At 35.2% G+C, this 19,080-nt stretch overlaps 1 protein-coding gene across 1 annotated transcript in view; it reads left to right on the forward strand.

The window, feature by feature from the left end:
* The window catches only part of PIGK (phosphatidylinositol glycan anchor biosynthesis class K), a 127,321-nt gene that overhangs the window by 55,282 nt on the left and 52,959 nt on the right, over window positions 1-19,080 (forward strand). The window contains 3 exon segments of the mRNA NM_001131097.1: window positions 646-763; window positions 953-1,063; window positions 7,756-7,928. Coding sequence (NP_001124569.1) covers window positions 646-763; window positions 953-1,063; window positions 7,756-7,928 — 402 coding nt within the window.

The following is a 19,080-nucleotide window of genomic DNA, read 5'->3' on the forward strand; positions in this document are numbered from 1 at the left end:
TATCTTCTTTTCTCTGTAATACAAAATAACATCCTTCATTGTCCATATTGGGCATCACCTTTCTCTGATCTGCTTTTCTTTGCAGTTCTCCTTAGCCCTTTCTCAGTGTTCATTCAACACTGATTTTGTTAGACCCTAGGCTATATGGGGGCAGGCACTATTGTATCTCCAGCATAATATCAGGCACATCGTAGGCACTCAATATATATTTATAGTACTCATCACATTCCAATTTAGTCGTATGTTTGTCTGTCTTCCACTTAGAGTTTATGCTCTTTGAGTATAGTTACTAAGTCATACTTCTTGTTCTGAACCTAGCTCAATTTCTAGGACAGCATGGGTGCCAAATAGTGCTTGTTGAATGGAATATTCATTTAGATTCTGAATTATATGGCATAGACAAGGGAGAGGGAAAAGAGCTGGGGCAGCCACCTTGGGCACAAGCAATCTTCACTGTGGTTTCCTTGGACAAATTTATACCTTTAACTTTTCTAAGGTCAAATTTCTGTTGGGAATTCTGCTGAAAACTTTTAGCTAATGAAATGACTAAGATATGATTTAAACATCTTATGAAAGTATTGTAGAAATATTAGTGTATGATTTACAGCATGATCCTGGTCAAAGATGTTATCATTTTTCTTTCAGCTACAATGAGCTACTGTTTATTATTGATACTTGCCAAGGAGCATCCATGTATGAGCGATTTTATTCTCCTAACATAATGGCTCTAGCTAGTAGTCAAGTGGGAGAAGATTCACTCTCGGTATGTGCATTTTCCCCATTTGTGAACTGTGTCTTTGGAATGTGCAGCTATTTCTGAAACCAATTAAATGCTTTATGAATATGTCTGTTCTTTCTTAGACTAATACATTAGAAGGAAATTTTGGTTACATTTAAAACATTTTGTTATAATGATACTGTTAGAAATACTTTTTTTTTCCCCTTTTCATAGCATCAACCTGATCCTGCAATTGGAGTCCATCTTATGGATAGATACACATTTTATGTCTTGGAATTTTTGGAAGAAATTAACCCAGCTAGCCAAACTAATATGAATGACCTTGTAAGTATTCACTTGATTTGATTATAGCACATAGGTATGCTAACCTTAATGTGAAAAGAAGTGTATTATTCCCTGTACTCCTAGAGGATCTTGTTTTATGTGTTGAATTATAGCTTTTAAAACTGTTTGATATCTACCTTTTACCTGTATATTAGTATTTCTCTGTCTCTCTACTACAAAAGGCCTGATGTTTTCCTTTATTTACTCATTTTCTTTTCCTTACCAGAAATGTACTTTTTTTAGATTCAACTTTTGAAATTCTACATATTCTTCAGGGGCCACCTCAGATTGTATCTCCTTCAGGAAGTCTCCCTGAATTCTTCCCTGTGGGAATTTCTTGTTTTTCTTCAGAGCCTCCATAGACCTTCATTTCTTGTTAGTAACATTTACCACAGTCTTTTATTGACCTTACTAATTGAATGTAAGTCTTTCTCACTGAATGGGAAACTCCTGGAAAAGAGAGACCTTTTCTTACATATTTTTGTGGGCCCTACAATTTATAGTATAGTCATTTGACAAGGCTTGTTGAATTTAATTTAGATATTTTTTCCTGAATTTTTTTGTGCTGATTCTTTTAATTAAATCTACTTTGAAGTTGCTGTTTAAAGTAGGCATAACAAAAAGCTTGAAACAACAATCCTAGACTGGATAATTTACTATGTGTCAATGATTTTCATTCTTTTCTCCATTAATTTATAGTCTGTTTGTTCTTTCACAAATGTTTCTTGAGTGTTTGCTAAGTGCCAAGCACAGGCTGGTCCTAATGAAAGAGGCAGATGCTGTTCCTGCTTTCATGGGACTTAGAATGAAGGCGAGACTGAGTAGACAGGGCTCTGTCCTCTAGCACTTCAGCCAAGCAGCTTTGCATTGATCTCTTTAATCATATATAAATCTTTTAGGTAAATTCTCATTTATTAAGGGGGTTTTACTCTAAGATTCTGAAGCCCACTACTATAGGCTGTGAAATTTGATAGAACTACTGTATTAGTTCATTTTCATACTGCTATGAAGAAATACCTGGGCCTGGGTAATTTATAAAGAAAAAGAAGGTTAATGGACTCACAGTTCCACATGGCTGAGGAGGCTTCATAATCATGGCAGAAGGTGAAGGAGGAGCAAAGGCACATCTTACATGACGGCAGGCAAGAGAGCGTGTGCAGGGGAATTGCACTTTATACAACCATCAGATCTCATGAGAACTCACTCACTGTCATGAGAATAGCATGAGGTTAACTGCCCCGCATGATTAAGTTACCTCCCACCGAGTCCCTCCCATGACGTGGGAATTATGGGAGCTACAATTCAAGATGAGATTTGAGTGAGGACACAGCCAAATTATATCATTCTGCCTTTGGCCCCTCCCAAAGCTCATATTCTCACATTTCAAAACCAATCATGCCTTTCCAACAGTCCCCCAAAGTCTTAACTCATTTCATCATTAACTCAAAGTCCACTGTCCAAAGTCTCATCTGAGACAAGTCCCTTCTGCCTATAAGCCTGCAAAATCAAAAGCAAGTTAGTTACTTCCTAGATACAATGGGGGTACAGGCGTTGGGTAAATACACCTGTTCCACTTGGGAGAAATTGGCCAAAATGAAGGCGCTGCAGGCCCCATGTAGAAATCCAATAGGGCAGTCATTAAACCTTAAAGTTCCAAAATGATCTCCTTTGACTCCATGTCTCACATCCTGGTCACATATGCAAGAGGTGGGCTCCCATGGCCTTAGGCAGCTTTGCCCTTGTGGCTTTGCAGGGTACAGCCCCACTCCTGTTTGCTTTTATGGGCTGGCGTTGAGAGTCTGTGGCTTTTCTAGGTACACAGTGGAAGCTGTCAGTGGATCTACCATTCTGGGATCTGGAGGACGGTGGCCCTCTTCTCACAGCTCCACTAGGCAGTACCCCACTGGGGACTCTGTGTGGGGGCTCCAACCCCACATTTTCCTTCTGCACTGCCCTAGCAGAGGTTCTCCATGAGGGCCTGCCCCTGCAGCAAACTTCTTCCTGGACATCTAGGCATTTCCATACATCCTCTGAAATCTAGGTGGAGGTTCTTAAACCTCAGTTCTTGACTTCTGTGCACCTTCAGGCTTAACACCACGTGTAAGCTGCCAAGGCTTGGAGCTTACACCCTCTGAAGCTATGCGCCAAGATGTACTTTGGCCCATTTTAGCCACAGTTGGAGTGGCTGGGACACAGGACATTAAGTCCCTAGACTGCACAGTGCAGGGGGTCCTGGACCCAGCCCACAAAATCATTTTATCCTTCTAGGCCTGTGATGGGAGGGGCTGCTGTGAAGGTCTCTGACATGCCCTGGAGACATTTTCCCCATTGTCTTGGCAATTAACATTTGACTCCTCATTACTTACACAAATTTCTGCAGCAGGCTTGAATTTCTCCTCAGCAAATGGGTTTTTATTTTTTATTGCATTGTCAGGATGCAAATTTTCTGAACTTTTATGCTCTGCTTCCCTTTTAAATATAAGGTCCAATTCCAAACCATATTTTCGTGAATACATAAACTGGAATGATTTTAACAGCACCCAAGTCTCCTCTTGAACGCTTTGCTGCTTAGAAATTTCTTCCACCAGATACCCTAAATCATCTCCCTCAATTTCGAAGTTCCACAGATCTCTAGGGCATGGGCAAAATACTGCCAGTCTCTTTGCTAAAGCATAGCAAGAATCACCTTTGCTCCAATTCCCAGTAGTTCCTCATCTCCATCTGAGACCACCTCAGCCTGGACTTTTTGGTTAAAACCATTCAACAAGTCTCTAAGAAGCTCCAAACTTTTTCACATCTTCCTGTTTTCTTCTGAGCCCTCCATACTGTTCCAACATCTGCCTGTTACCCAGTACCAAAGTTACTTCTACATTTTCAGGTATCTTAATAGCAGTAACCCACTCTGCTGGTACCAATACTGTATTTGTCCATTTTCATACTGCTACGAAGAAATACCCGAGACTGGGTAATTTATTTAAAAAAAAAAAAAAAAGAGAGAGAGAGATTTAGGCTGGGCTCAGTGGCTCATGCCTGTAATCTCAGCACTTTGGGAGGTCGAGGTGGGCGGATTACTTGAGGTTAGGAGTTCTAGACCAGCCTGGCCAACATGGTGAAACCCCGTCTCTACTAAAAATACAAAAATTAGCTGGGCATGGTGGTACATGCCTGTAATCCCAGCTACTTGGGAGGCTGAGGCAGAAGCATCACTTGAACCTGGGAGGCAGAGGTTGCAGTGAGCTGAAATTGTGCCACTGCACTCCAGCCTGGGTGACAGAGTGAGACTCTGTCTCAATACAAACAAACAAACAAACAAAAAAACAATAACAAAAAAGAGGTTTAATGAGCTTATAGTTCCACATGGCTGGAGAGGCCTCACAATCATTGTGGAAGGCAAAGGAGGTATAAGGGCACGTCTTACATGGTGGCAGGCAAGAGAGCATGTGCAGGGGAACTGTCCGCTATAAAACGGTCAGATCTTGTGAGATTTATTCAGTCACGACAACAGCATGGGAAAGATTTGCCCCCATGATTCAGTTACCTCCTACCAAGTCCCTCCCATAACATGTGGGAATTATGGGAGCTGTAATTCAAGATGAGATTTGGGTGGGGACATAGCCAAACCATATCAACTACTTTCTAACTTCATTTTGAAGATTATATATGTTGATGTTTATTAAATCTTGATATGAATTTGAATATTAAAACTTGTGATAATGCTACTTTAACTGTAAAAAAAATTATAGTCACGTAAGTTCCAATTACTTGAATTTGAAAGTTCTCATTTTTGGATTGTACATTTTATAATTTATGTAAGGCATGACATGCTATCTCAAAAGTTTAAATATATTTACCTTGCACATTGAATATCTAAAGATTGTTTAAAAAATACTACTATTGATTATACAGGAAAGATTAAGGAAACTAATTTTTTTATTGCTCATAATTGCTATTTAGTTTTTAATAAACATTCCTCACTAATATCTCATCTTACCCTACCACCTTTATTTTTAAGATTTAATGATGACTATTGTAATCTTATTCAATAAGAATGATTCATTTTCTGACAGTTTACAGGGGCAGTGACTTAACCTATCTCTAGTTCAATTGTATAATAATACCTATTTTCTATTAGAGTATATATGTATAGTAAAGTTTGTTGAGTATCAGCTGTATTCACAGTACTATGTTAGTTGCTTTAGGAGTGGCAAAATTTGAAGACCTGGTGTTAGCCCCTTAAAAATTTATAGTGTCATTGGTAACAGTTGAAGAGCACATTTATAAAGCGTTACTTGTTATGTGAAATGTCTGGATCCTCCAGGTAATTCTTTTTCCTTTGTGAACATATAACTCTTGCCATGTACCTTTATTATACTTTTAGTATTGCACTGTAGTTGTTTATATTTGTGATGTTTCCTCAAGGCTTTGAGCTTCTTGAATATGAGGTGTAAGGACCATGCTATATTCATCTTACATTCCACAGAACTTAATTACAGTACCTGGTTTATTTGTAGATGCTCATTGAATATCTACTAAATGAATGAAAGGACATGACAACAATGCACATTTTTATGGTTCCTTTAAATATAGAGATTAGTAATAACTTTTTCTTGGAAAAGTAAGTACAGGTTTGAAGGAAGAGAAGAAGTATATCATACTCTAGGGAAATAAAATACCCGCAGACACATGGAAGTTGGAATAATAGATGATCCTTTTCTTTGATAATGGCTTGAAGGAAGGATGGTTTGAAGGAAGAGAGGTATAGCATGTACTAAGGAAATAGAATATGTGCAGATACACAGAAGTTGGAATAATAGATGATTCTTATCTTTGATAATGGCCTGGCTAGAGTGTGGACATTCGTAATTGAAGGAGATTATTGAAAATTAAACTGAGTAATGTGGGACCTGTGGGTCATTGTGTTATGTGAGCTAAGGAAATCAGATTGATATGATAAAAATTCTTAAAGAAAGGAGTGACTTCATAATAAGGGGAAGTATGTTTATTTTGGCAGCAAAGAATAAGATAATATTATTCAGTGTTTCCCAGGCCCATTTGACTATACTCTTAAACGTTTTCTTCTGCTGGTACCTAGGACAGCCCATCAAGTTGTTCATACAGGAATACCCAAGAGATCTTCAGTATTCTTGGGACTTCAACTTTATCTCTGCTTATTTTATTTTATCTGTCATTTTTTTCTCCAGTCTTCTATCTGTTACTCCTGTTTGGCATTTTACTTTTTTTTCCTTTTGTATCCTGAGTTCTTCTTTGTGTTTCCTTGTACTGCTTTCCTGAATACGGACAACAAGGATTGCTGGCAGTGTGGTATTAGGTAAATTACTTAATCTCTTTGAGCCTTAGTTTGAAGTGGAGATATAACTTTTGTATACCTCAGAGTTATTGGTAGGCTTAAATGAGAATATTTGCAAACTGCTTAGCACAGTGCTTGGAACACTGTGTTTTATAAATTGTAGCTGCTCTACCCTTCTCCACCTTTCTGCTTTCATATTGGTGATTGCCAATGCAGACAGTCTTATCTCTACAGGTGGATAGGTGCTGTGTGCCTGGACCCTTCCTGGCAGGCCTATAATATTTTTCCTCATATATCTTGTGCTTCAGCCAAACTAAATCATTTGCTTTGCACATCTCTGTAGCTGCTCTTTTATTAGGAATGCTCTTATTTCCCACCAGTAAGTCCTCGTTTTCCTTCAAGAAAAAAAAATAGCTTGAATTTCACTCTCTGTTTTTTTCCCATCCTCAAACTATAAGAAGTTTATCCTTTTCTGAAGTGGCACTTATCATTTTTTTTTCTACCTTGTTATGTTTATTCATCTGTAACTAGACTTAAATCCTTGAGGACAGCATCATGTCTTATCAATCTTTGTATCCTCAGTGGAAAGTAACAGTCTGAATTATATGTAATAGACACTTTTTATGCTTTGCTGAGTGAGTGAATGTATGTCTGTCCTTGGTATTTCACTGACATAGAGTATCAGAGATAAGATTAACAGAAAAATTACTGTCATGTCTGTTTTGCAGTGAAGTTGTGGTTTTTCAGACTGTATTCTTTGGAGCACTGGAGTATTTGTGGAGGTAGCTTGGGCTTATTTTCATATATAAACTAAGAAAGTGCTTTGATATATAAAATGGTACATAGGAGTACAACAGAGAGCAAGAGGATATGCAGTAGAGAGGCTGTGCTTCAGTTTTCTAAAATCCAGAGCAACTCCACTTAAATGTTTTTTACATATTGGGGCTCCATGTACTACTTCATTTGAATTTAAAGTTTGAATCAAGAGGTATGATTACAAAACGTTTGAAAACTACTCTAGTAGAGCACTGCACTGTGATGGATGCAGACAAAGAAAAAGAGCAATTCTCTTTTCATCGTGTTGAGTATGAGTTCTTAGAGTTAAGAGTTCACAATACACTTTGAAGCATATAATGCAAAAAAGTGAGTATGCCTTTTCCCACAGTGGCCAGCTACCTTTTTATTACTGTCCTAATGTCTGTATAGTTTTCTTTAAATTCCAAGCATTATGATAGGAATGAAACTTTAAGCTCTTTAGAGCACATAGCTTCTTTAGGTTGGGAGAGTTTTAAAAATACACTATAGTTTAGTGTATTATGTCATTGGATTTAATAAATGTGGTATGTGTGTGGATGCATGCATATATTATTATATATTTTTTCAGTTTCAGGTGTGTCCCAAAAGTCTGTGTGTGTCTACTCCTGGACATCGCACTGATCTTTTTCAGAGGGATCCTAAAAATGTACTGATAACTGATTTCTTTGGAAGTGTACGGAAAGTGGAAATTACAACAGAGACTATTAAATTGCAACAGGATTCAGAAATCATGGAAAGCAGGTATTCATCGTAAACCATTATTTGAATAGAATACTAGTCTCACAATTTGTACATGTTTTGAAACATTGTATTAAGAGGAAAAAGTTGGTGTTTATAAGTAAAATTACACATTCATACCCAGTCTTCGCTTTATGTAGGCTGTATGCTTTTCAGATTTATAGGCAAAAACTATCAATATTAGTGGAAACTAAGATCATCATTAGGATTATGTTGGAGCTCCAAAAGAGAATCTTGCTAGTGGTTCAGTTTCATACTTGCCACAAAGGCCTGAAACTTTCCCCATAGCTGGCTATCCCAGCACCATAATTTTCTGTTAGGCCTCCTGGTAACATTAGGGAAAGGAATGAGAAGTGTAAACGAGGTACTGCCTTGGGGAGTGAATTGTATGTGAGTGAGCAGTGAGTGAGTACAGACATTTGTAAGAGAGAGGAAGTTGAGAGACATTGGTTCACTTTGGGTATGTGAATTTTAGAAATACTTATAATTTGTTTTATTTTCTCTCTAATCATTTTTAAAGGTAAAATACTTTATTAGAAATAAATAGTGGGTCAGTCAATAGCTACTTTCTTGAAATATATAATGGCATATGTTGTTAGCCATGAAACTTTGTTATTTGTGATTATCTGTTGCTATCTATTAGAAACTCACACTATAGGGAACTTTTTTGGATTGAAAAATGGCAATATATACAATTACAACAATTTTCAAAATTTCAAAGATTTGTAATTGAGCTTATGAATGTTGTAGGAATAAATTCAAACACTGGCACAAGATGCTTTTCTTTGATTCTAGTTACAACAGTTTCTTTTTTTATTGATATATAATATTTGTACATATTTTTGGGGTACACGTGATATTTTGATACCTGTGTACAGTGTTTAATGATTAAATCAGGGTAACTGGGCTATCCATCACCTCAGACATTTGTCTTTTCTTTGTGTTGGGTACATTACTATTTTTTTCTAGATATTTTGAAATATGCAATAAATTGTTAACAGTAATTTCCCTACTATACTATCAAATACTGGAACTTATATCTTCTATCTAACTGTATTTTTATACTCCTTAACCAACTTCTCTTCATTCTCCTTCCGAACACTTTCTCTACCCAGCCTCTGGTCTACCCTCTACCTCCTTGACATCCACTCGTTTTGCTCCCACATGAGAATGAGAATATGTGATGTTTGTCTTTCTGTGCCTGGCATATTTCACTTAACAATAACTTCCAGTTCCATCCATGTTGTTACAAATAACAAGATTTCATTCTTTTTTATAGCTGAATAACATTTTATTGTGTATATATACATTTTCCTTTTCCATTAATCTGTTGATGGACACATCTTGATTCCATACCTTGGCTATTGTGAATACTGCTGCAATAGACATGGGAGTGCAGATAACTCTTCAGTATACTGATTTCCTTTTTTCTGGATATGTAGCTAGATGTGGGATTGCTGGATCATATGGTAGTTTTATTTTTAATTTTTTGAGCAACTTCTGTACTGTTTTCTATAATGACTGTACTATTTTGCATTCCTACCAATAGTGTATGAGTGTTCCCTTTCTCCACATCCTTGCCAGCATTTGTTATTTTTTGGTCTTTTTTATGAGCTAACTGAGGTGAGATGATATCTTGTAGTTTTGATTTGCATTTCTTTGATGATTAGTGATTTTGAGCGTTTTTTCGTATACCTGTTGTCTTCTTTTGTGAAATGTCTATTCAGATGATTTGCCCATTTTATAATTAGATTTTGTTTGTTTGTTTGTTTGTTTTTCTATTGAGTTGTTTCAAATTCCTTATATTTTCTGATTATTAATTGCTTGTCAGATGGATGAATTGCAAATATTTTCCTTCATTCTGTATGTTGTCTCTTCACCTTAAACATTGTTTCCTTTGCTATGCAGAAGCTTTTTAGCTTGACGTAATTTCATTTATCTATTTTTGCTTTTGTTGCCTAGGACTTTTGAGGTTTTACCTAAAAAATTTCTGCCCAGAATAATGTCCTGGAACGTTTCCCCACTGTTTCCTTTTAGTGGTTTCACAGTTTCAAGTCTTAGATTTAAGTCTTTAATCCATTTTGGTTTGATTTTGGGATATGGTGAAAGAGGGGGATCTAGTTTCATTCTTCTGCATATGGATATCCAGTTTTCCCAGCAGGATTATTAAACAGAGTGTCCTTTCCCAATGTATATTCTTGGCACCTTTGTTGGAAATGAGTTGGCTGTAAGTGCTTGGATTTATTTCTGAGTTTTCTATTTGTTCCATTGGTCTATGTGTCTGTTGTTATCCCTATACCATGCTGTTTTGATTACTGTAGCTGTGTAGTATAATTTGAAATCAAATAGTATGATGCTTCCAGCTTTGCTCTTCTTGCTCAGGGTTGCTTTAGCTATTCTGGGTCTTTTGTGGTTCCATAGAAATTTTAGGGCTGATTTTTCTATTTATATGAAAAGTGCCATTGGAATTTTGATAGAGATTGCATATGTATAGATCAATAAATATACTTCTTTGGGTAGTATGGACATTTTAGCAATGTTATTTCGTGCAATCCATGAGCGTAGGATGTCTTTCCATTTTTTGTGTCTTCTTCAATTTATTTCATCAGCTTTGTGTAGTTTTTCCTGTAGAGATCTTTGTAAAATTTATTCCTAGATTATTTTTTCCTTTGGTAGGTATTGCAAGTGAGATTCCTTTCTTGATTCCTTTTTCAGATTGATAACTGTTGGATAAAAATGCTAGTGATTTCTGTATGTTGATTTTATATCCTAAAACTTTACTGAATTTATCAGTTCTAAGAATTTTTTGGTGGACTCTTTAGGTTTTTTTAAGTGTAAGATCATGTTGTCTGCACACAAAGATAATTTGACTTATTCCTTTCCAATTTGGACACGCTTTATTTCTTTCTCTTGCCTAATTGCTCTGGCTTGGAATTCCAGTACTATGTTGGATAGAAGTGATGAGAGTGAACATTCTTATCTTGTTCCAGATCTCAGTGGAAAGTCTTTCAGTTGTTCCTCATTAAGTATGATATTAGCTGTGGGTTTGTTATGTATGGCCTTTATCATGTTGATGTATGTTCCTTCTAATCCAGTTTGTTGAGAGTTTTTATCATGAAGGGATGCCGAATTTTATTGAATGCTTTTTCAGCATCTGTTGAAATTATCATATGGATTTTGTCCTTGATTCTGTTGATCATGTATCATGTTTATTGATTTGCATGTATTGAACCATTATTGCATATCTGGGATGAATCCCACTTGATCATGATGGAATGGTCTTTTTTTAATGTGCTGTGGAATTCAGTTTGCTAGTATTTTGTGGAGGATTTCTGCATTTATGTTCATCAGAGATATTGGCCTTTAGATTTTTTATGTGTGTGTGTGGTGGCCTTGTCTGGTTTTGTTATCAGGGTAATGCTAGCCTCATAGATGAATTTGGAAGTATTCCCTCCTTCAGTGTTTTGAAATAGTTTGAGTAGACTTGGTATTAGTTCTTTAAGTGTTTGGCAGAATTCAGTAGTGAATCTGTCAGGTCCTGAGCTTTTCTTTGATGGGAGATTTTTTACTACTGTTTTGATCTTGTTACTCATTATTGGTCTGTTTAGATTTTCTATTTCTTTCTGGTTCAATGATGGTAGGTTGTATGTGTCCAGGATTTTATATGTTTCTTCTAGATTTTCCAATTTTTTCGGCATGTACTTGTTCACGATATTGTCTAATGAGCTTTTGTATTTCTGTGGTATCAGTTGAAATGTTTTCTTTTTTATCCCTGATTTTATTTATTTGGGCTCTTAATCTTTTTTCTTAGTCTAACTACAGGTTTGTCAATTTTATATTTTCGAAAAACTAACAGTTTGCTATGTTGATCTTTTATATATTTTTTAGTCTCAATTTCTTTTTCTTTCTTTCTTTTTTTTTTTTTTTTGAGATTGGGTCTTGCTCTGTTGCTCAGGCTAGTCTGGAACTCCTGGGCTCAAGCGATCCTTTTGCCTCAGCCTCCCACATAACTGGGACTACAGACATGTACCACCACACCAGGCTAATTTGTTTTTATTTTTTGTAGAGATGGGGGTCTGCGTATGTTGCCTAGGCTGGTCTCGAACTCCTGGGCTCAAACTATCCTCCCACCTTGGCCTCCCAAAGTTCTGGGGTTACAAGTGTAAGCCACTGCACCCAGTCTGATCCTTATTTCTTTTCTTCTACTAATTTTGGGTTTGTTTTGCTCTTGATTTTTGAGTTCTTTAAGTTGCATAGTTAGGCTGTTTATTTGAAATCTTTCTTTTTGATGTAGGCGTTTATTGCTATAAACTTTCCTTTTAATACTACTTTTGCTGTATCCCATATTCTGATATGTTGTGTTTGTGTTTTCATTTGTTTCAAGACATTTTTAAATTTTCTTCTTAATTTCTCCATTGACCCATTTGTTATTCAGGAGAATGTTATTTCCATGTATTTGCATAGTTTTCCAAAGGTCCTCTTGTTATTGACTCTTAGGTTTTTTTTATAGTCAGAAAAAGATACTTGAAATAATTTCAGCTTTTTTGAATTTGTTGAGACTCGTTTTGTGACCTAACATATGGTCTATCCTGGATAATGTTTTATGTGCTGATGAGGAAAATGTATAATCTGCAGCAGCTGACTGAAACGTTCTATAAATGTCTATTAGGTCCATTTGGTCTAGAGTATAGACTCCAATACTTCTTTGTAGATTTTCTGCTTGGATGATCTGTCTGTTGTTGAAAGTGGGGTGTTGAAGTGCTATACTATTATTGTATTACAGTTTGCCTCTTCCTTTAGATCTAATCATATTTGCTTTATATTTGGGTAATACTGCAATGGGTATATACATATTTACTATTATTATATTCTCTTGCTAAATTGACTCCTTTATCATTATATGATGACCTTCTTAGTTTCTTTTTATGGTTTTTGACTTAAAGTCTGTTTTATCTGATATAAGCATTGCTACTCATGCTCTTTTTTGGTTTTCATTTACATAAAATATCTTTTTCCATTCGTTCATTTTTTATCTGTATTTTTATAGGTGAAGTGAATTTCTTGTAGACAACATATAGGTGGGTCTTGTTTTTTAATCCAGCTAGTCATGTCTTTTAATTATGATGTCTTTTAATTGGAGAATTAGTCAATTTATATTCAGTATTATTATTGATAGGTAAGGGCTTACTGTAGCCATTTTGTTATTTGTTTTCCAGCTATTTTATAACTCTTCTCTTCCTTTTTTTCTATTTTCCTTTGCAATTAAATGATTTTCCCTGGTAGTATGTTTTAATTCATTGCTTTTTGCTTTTAGTGTATCTATTATAGGTTTTTGCTTTGTGGTTACCATTAGGTTCATTAAAAATCATATAGTTCTAATAAGTTATTTAAAACTGATATGTCCGGGCGTGGTGGCTCACGCCTGTAATCCCAGCACTTTGGGAGGCCAAGGTGGGCGGATCACTAGGTCAGGAGATCAACACCATTCTGGCCAACATGGTGAAACCCCGTCTCTACTAAAAATACAAAAAAATTAGCCGAGCGTGGCAGTGCGCACCTGTAGTCCCAGCTACTCAAGAGGGTGAGGCAGGATAATTGCTTGAACCCAGGAGGCGGGGGCTGCAGTAAGCCGAGATCGCGCCACTGCACTCCAGCCTGGCAACAGAGCGAGACTCTGTCTCAAAAAAAAAAAAAAAAAAAAAAAAAAAACCAAAAACTGATACTAACGTAACTTAAATCACCAAAAAAGAGAAAAGCAGCAAACAAACAAACCAAAACCTGTACACATTAACTCCCTCTCCCACAACATTTTGAATTTTTCATGTCACAATTTGCATTTTTTTATATTGCCTATCTTGACAAATTGTTTTGTTATATGTTCTGGAAGAATGGAATTTTGGCTCTTAAATTATTTGTATGTATTAGCACAGTAGCAAAAATTGTCATTGCTGAAGATTGTTGTTTTTAATCAAGGAGAAAATTACTTTAAATATCACAGCCAGATACCAAGCACTGTTGAATTAGAGCACCCTCTAGTGTTTATAAATAAATTTTATTTACAATGTTGCTATTTACCAGATGGCTTCATAATTATAGGTGTACTTTATTCAGTTAATTTATGAGAATCAGGCTCCCAATGGTTCAGGAATTTTTACATAGATGCTACAAAGATTATCTCATTGTATGTAGGTGCTATTTGCATGTAAATATGAATGGCAATCCAAAGTTTATTTAGAGTTAAGTATATAATGAGAGATCAGATATCATAAAAAACTATTTTATTAAGGAATTTATAGGCTGGAGTATATATGCATTTTAAAAAATCTTAGGTTAAATTATCAATACACTTATTAAAATTGACAGAAATACTTTCTACACATATTAGGGAAACAATGGAGTCTATTGGTTCGGTTATTCATATTTTATGTTTTGTGTAGTACACTAGAGTAAAATCAGATATGATGGAGAACTTTACTACATAAAACTGATTGGGAGTACCTATATGAAATAAGAATTGTTTTTATGTGTCTTCTGAAACTTAGATATGTTAAGTAAGATAAAGTTATATAGTAACAACCCTTTGTTTCTGCGTATGTCTTACTAATTGTGTTGTAATTTATTTGCAAGAGCAGATGAGGTAAAATAAGGACTGATTGTAATAAGCTTTGCTTAGGTAACTTGATTTTAAACAGCTTCATCGTAGTATACATAGGCTGGCTTTGGATAAGTATGCAGACAGATAAACTGTCTTCCTCTTCAAAGAGTTGGGTTTTTTAGAATCTGGTGGTAATTCTGTGTCAGCAAACCTTTTACTGAGGTTACCAGTTTTGTATCTTTTCTGTATTAGGAAGATATCCTCCAGGTTGTGACTGTAAAAATTTTGCACATTTTAGTGTTACCAAATTTGTAGAAGTCTAAATTCTATAGAATTACCTAAGGAAAAACAGAATCTAAGACATTATGAACTCTAAGCACTCACCTTTTATCTTAGTGGGTTAGAAGAAACTTACCTAGTGTGAGTTTTTCTCCCCTCCCCTCACCTCCCCTCCTGTTCCCTCCTTTCTCCTCCTGATATGGTTTGGCTCTGTGTCCCCACCCAAATCTCATCTTGAATTTTACTTCCCTAATTCCCATGTGTTGTGGGACGGACCCGGTGGGAGATAATTGAGTCACGGGGGTGGTTTCCCCCATACTGTTCTCATGATAGTGAATAAGTCTCACGAGATCTGATGGCTTTATAAGGGGCTTCTGCTTTCGCTCCCCTCTCATTCTCTCTTACTGCCACCAAGTAAGAAGCGCCTTTTGCCTTCTGCCATGATTGTGAGGCCTCCCCAGCTATGAGAAACTGTGAGTCCATTAAACCTATTTTTCTTCCCAGTCTCGAGTGTGTCTTTGTCAGCAGTGTGAAAACAGACTAATACACCTCCCCTCCCTTCCTCCCTGTCTCTCCCTTCTTTCCCTCACCTTCCCTCACAGGATCTTTCTCTCTTGCCTATGCAGTCATAGCTCACTGTACCCTTGAACTTTCAGGCTTAGGTGATCATCCCACCTCAGCCTCCCAAGTAGCTGGGACTACAAGCTCAAGCTGCCATGCCTGGCTAATTTTTCTTTTACTTTTTTTTTTTTTTAAGACGGAGTCTCGCTGTGTTGCCCAGGCTGGAGTGCAGTGGCGCAATCTTGGCTCACTGCAACCTCCACCTCCTGGGTTCTAGCAATTCTCCTGCCTTAGCCTCCTGAGTAGCTGGGACTACAGGTGCATGCTGCCATGCCTGGCTAATTTTTTTGTATTTTAGTAGAGACGGGGTTTCACCGTGTTGCCCAGGCTGGCCTCGAACTCCTAAGCTCAGGCAATCCACCTGCCTCTGCCTCCCAAAGTGCTGGGATTACATGTGTGAGGCCTCTTGCCAGGCCTCTTTTACATTTTTTTGTAGAGACAGGGTCTTGCTATGTTATCCAGGCTGATCTAAAACTCCTGGCCTCAGGCGATCCTCCTGCTTGGGTCTCCCAAAGCACTGGGATTACAGGCATGAGCTATGGTGCCAAGCCTCATTTTCTTAGTGATGTCTTTTGAAGGGTAGAAATTTAAATGTTGGTGAAATCCACTTATTTGTTCTTTACGCTTAGTACCTATTATGCAAGCAGTCTTTGCTTAACCAGGGTCATTAGGATTTTCTTGTTTTCTTCTAGAAGTTGTATAGTTTTAGCTTTTATGTGTAGGTCTGTGATCCATTTTGAGTTAATATTTGAGTATTGTGTGAGGTAGGGTTTAAGGTTCATTTTTTTTTCCATATGAACATCCAAATATTTCAGTAACATTGGTTGAAAAAATTGCAGATGGTCTCCAACTTACTTACAATGGTTTGACTTATCATTTTTGACTTCATAGTGGGTTTATCATGGTATTAAATTCATTTTCAATTTACAGTATTTTTTATTTACAGTGAGTTTATTGGGACATAACTCCATCATAAATTGAGCAGCATCTGTATTTATTCCTCATTGAATTATGTTGATCCCTTTGTCAAAAAATCATGTTTTTGGGGTCTATTTCTGGACTTTATTTTGTTGCATTGTAATATTTCTATCTTTATACCAATATTACATTCTTGATTATTGTAGTTTTATAGAACCTCCTGAAATTATAAGTCCTCCAAATTTTTTTTTTCATTTTCAAGGTTGTTTTCAGTGTTCTAGGTTCTTTGCATTTTCATATAAGTTTATGAATCAGCTTGTAGGTTTCTTAAAGTAAAAAAAGAAAAAGAATAAAAGCCTACTGGGATTTTGATTGGGATTGAATTAACTTTATATTGGGCTGTATCACAGCTTAACAGTATTGAGTCCTCACAATCCGTGAGTATATCTCTACAGTTACTTAGATCTCGTGTAATTTCTCTATATTGTTTTATTGTAGATATTTCCTACACATTTTATTAAATTTATTCCTAAGCATTTTGTATGTTATTTTTAAAACATTACGTTTGTTTGTTGCTCAAATGCAGAAGTATTACAATTGATTTTATATTGACTGTTTTTCTGAGATCTTATTGATTTGGGGTAAACCCAATTCCAATAAAAACCCCAGCAGGCTTTTTATTTTTTTATTTTTTGGTAGAGATTGACAAGCTGATTCCAAAATTTATATGGAAATGTAAAGGACCTTCTATAGTATATATTATATTATTGAACATATGGATTCTAGTCTATTTATAATATTTACTAGGAAATTAAATCAAAAGTTAAATTTACATATTCAATAGTAACATCTCTTTGAGATTCGGGTAAAATTGATTGTGAAGAATATGAAACTATGATCACATGATTCGCTTAAAATTGCTCATAGTAAATTGATACAATTATAAAACTTTATGAACCAAAAATTCACCAAAATGGTTCAAGTAACAGTTGACAGGATTTCTCCTTTACTTTTCTACATGTTACTATATTTTTCAAAGTGATTAATTTACTCATCAGTATAATTCCACATTATCTTAGCATTTTATTTTGTCATTTATTTTATATTGTTATTTACAGCTGTTTGTCACTTCAGTTATTCAAAAGCTCATTAAAATGAAATTTCAGAAATTAGATGTGATTCATTTGATTTATAAAGGCACCAAAACATAATTAAATTACTCATTTTGTCATTTTGCATATGTATAAAGTTCTTATTGTTATAGTTTCAAAATGGATTGGTCATATCATGGGTAGTTTTTTGTTTTTGTTTTTTTAGCAGTTTATTTCACTGCCCTATCTGTAATTAACAAAAACATTAATTGAGTTGCTTTATGACTTTTAAGAAATCAGTATATATAAATAGTATAGCACAACATAGTACCGTATCCCTTTGTGTTAATAAAACATCTCTAAATATAAATTGGCAAATATGTTTACTAGGAGTAGTAGTTTCCAACTAATGTTTATTAATATTTTTAAATATGTCAAAGCAAAGTTAATTTTAATTTAAACACTAAATGTATAGCACCTAAACTTTTTGATTGTATAAAATCTACAAATCATATGATATTTATAAAACAATTAGAGGCAAATCCATTTGGATTTTTAGAGGATAAGTTCTGTATCATATGGAAAAATAAATTATGTGACCTTTCTTTTAGTTCTTTGATTTATGTCTTTTTGATTTATGTGACTCTTCTGATCTTCGCACTAATTGTAATATTATTGTTCCACTCCACTAAATTAAATCTTACCATTCTAAATGAGTTAACAGACTTACTTATTGTCTACTATCTGACATTATAGGGGATATTACAATATAATGATAAAAGCAAAGTCATTGGAATCAATAAGCTCCTAAATTCAGATCCTCTGCCATTTACTAGCTATGTAACCTTGAGCAAACTACTGGACCTCTTCTGTTCTCAGTTTCTGCATCTGTAAAATGAGAATAATAACTCTACCTCAGATAGTTATTAAAGTAATTTTTATTTTGCTTAGAAAGCACTTAATTCTATGCCTCAAATATAGTGAAGCACTCAGTAAGTGTGAAGTATTATTGAAAGAACTTATCTCACACACTGATAAAAATTAATTATTGCTAGAATTCTATTTGAACTGCATTTTAGCCATTTAGCTGATTATCAATTCTGCTTTCAGTAATATAAACTAGTTATTTCATATTTGGAGGATTCTCATTTATAGAAATACTATACAGAATTGGGAAATTGTGTTGTACCAGAAGATGGCAGTAGTATCATATATTTGTACATAGGGAACTGTAATTTTTTTAAATGCTGGAGATCAAGGTAGGTTATACTTTCAAATAAATTATGATTGTTGTTTTTTCAGGCAACTGGTAGAGAAAAATAATTTTGATATTGAATTGTCAGTTTATAAAGGTTGGTAAAAATTTCTCTCTATATGTAAATTTTTTTTATATGGCTTTTATTATGGGGGAAAAATGGACCTGGTAAATGATACAGACCTGCGGTCTTTGCTTATGATATCCTTTATGTTGGATACCAATTTTGGGTCACAAAAATTTTTTATAAAGGATGGTAAAAATTTCTCTCTGTATGTAAGTGTAGGCTTTAAAAAACCTAACAATATGGAATTTTATCTATGAAATAGGTGAATCTATCAGATACTTATGGCATATTTTTAAATATTAGTTTCCATGTTATTAAATACTTGACCA

The sequence above is a fragment of the Pongo abelii genome, chromosome 1 (genome assembly GCF_028885655.2).
Source record: "Pongo abelii isolate AG06213 chromosome 1, NHGRI_mPonAbe1-v2.0_pri, whole genome shotgun sequence".
NCBI lineage: Eukaryota > Metazoa > Chordata > Mammalia > Primates > Hominidae > Pongo > Pongo abelii.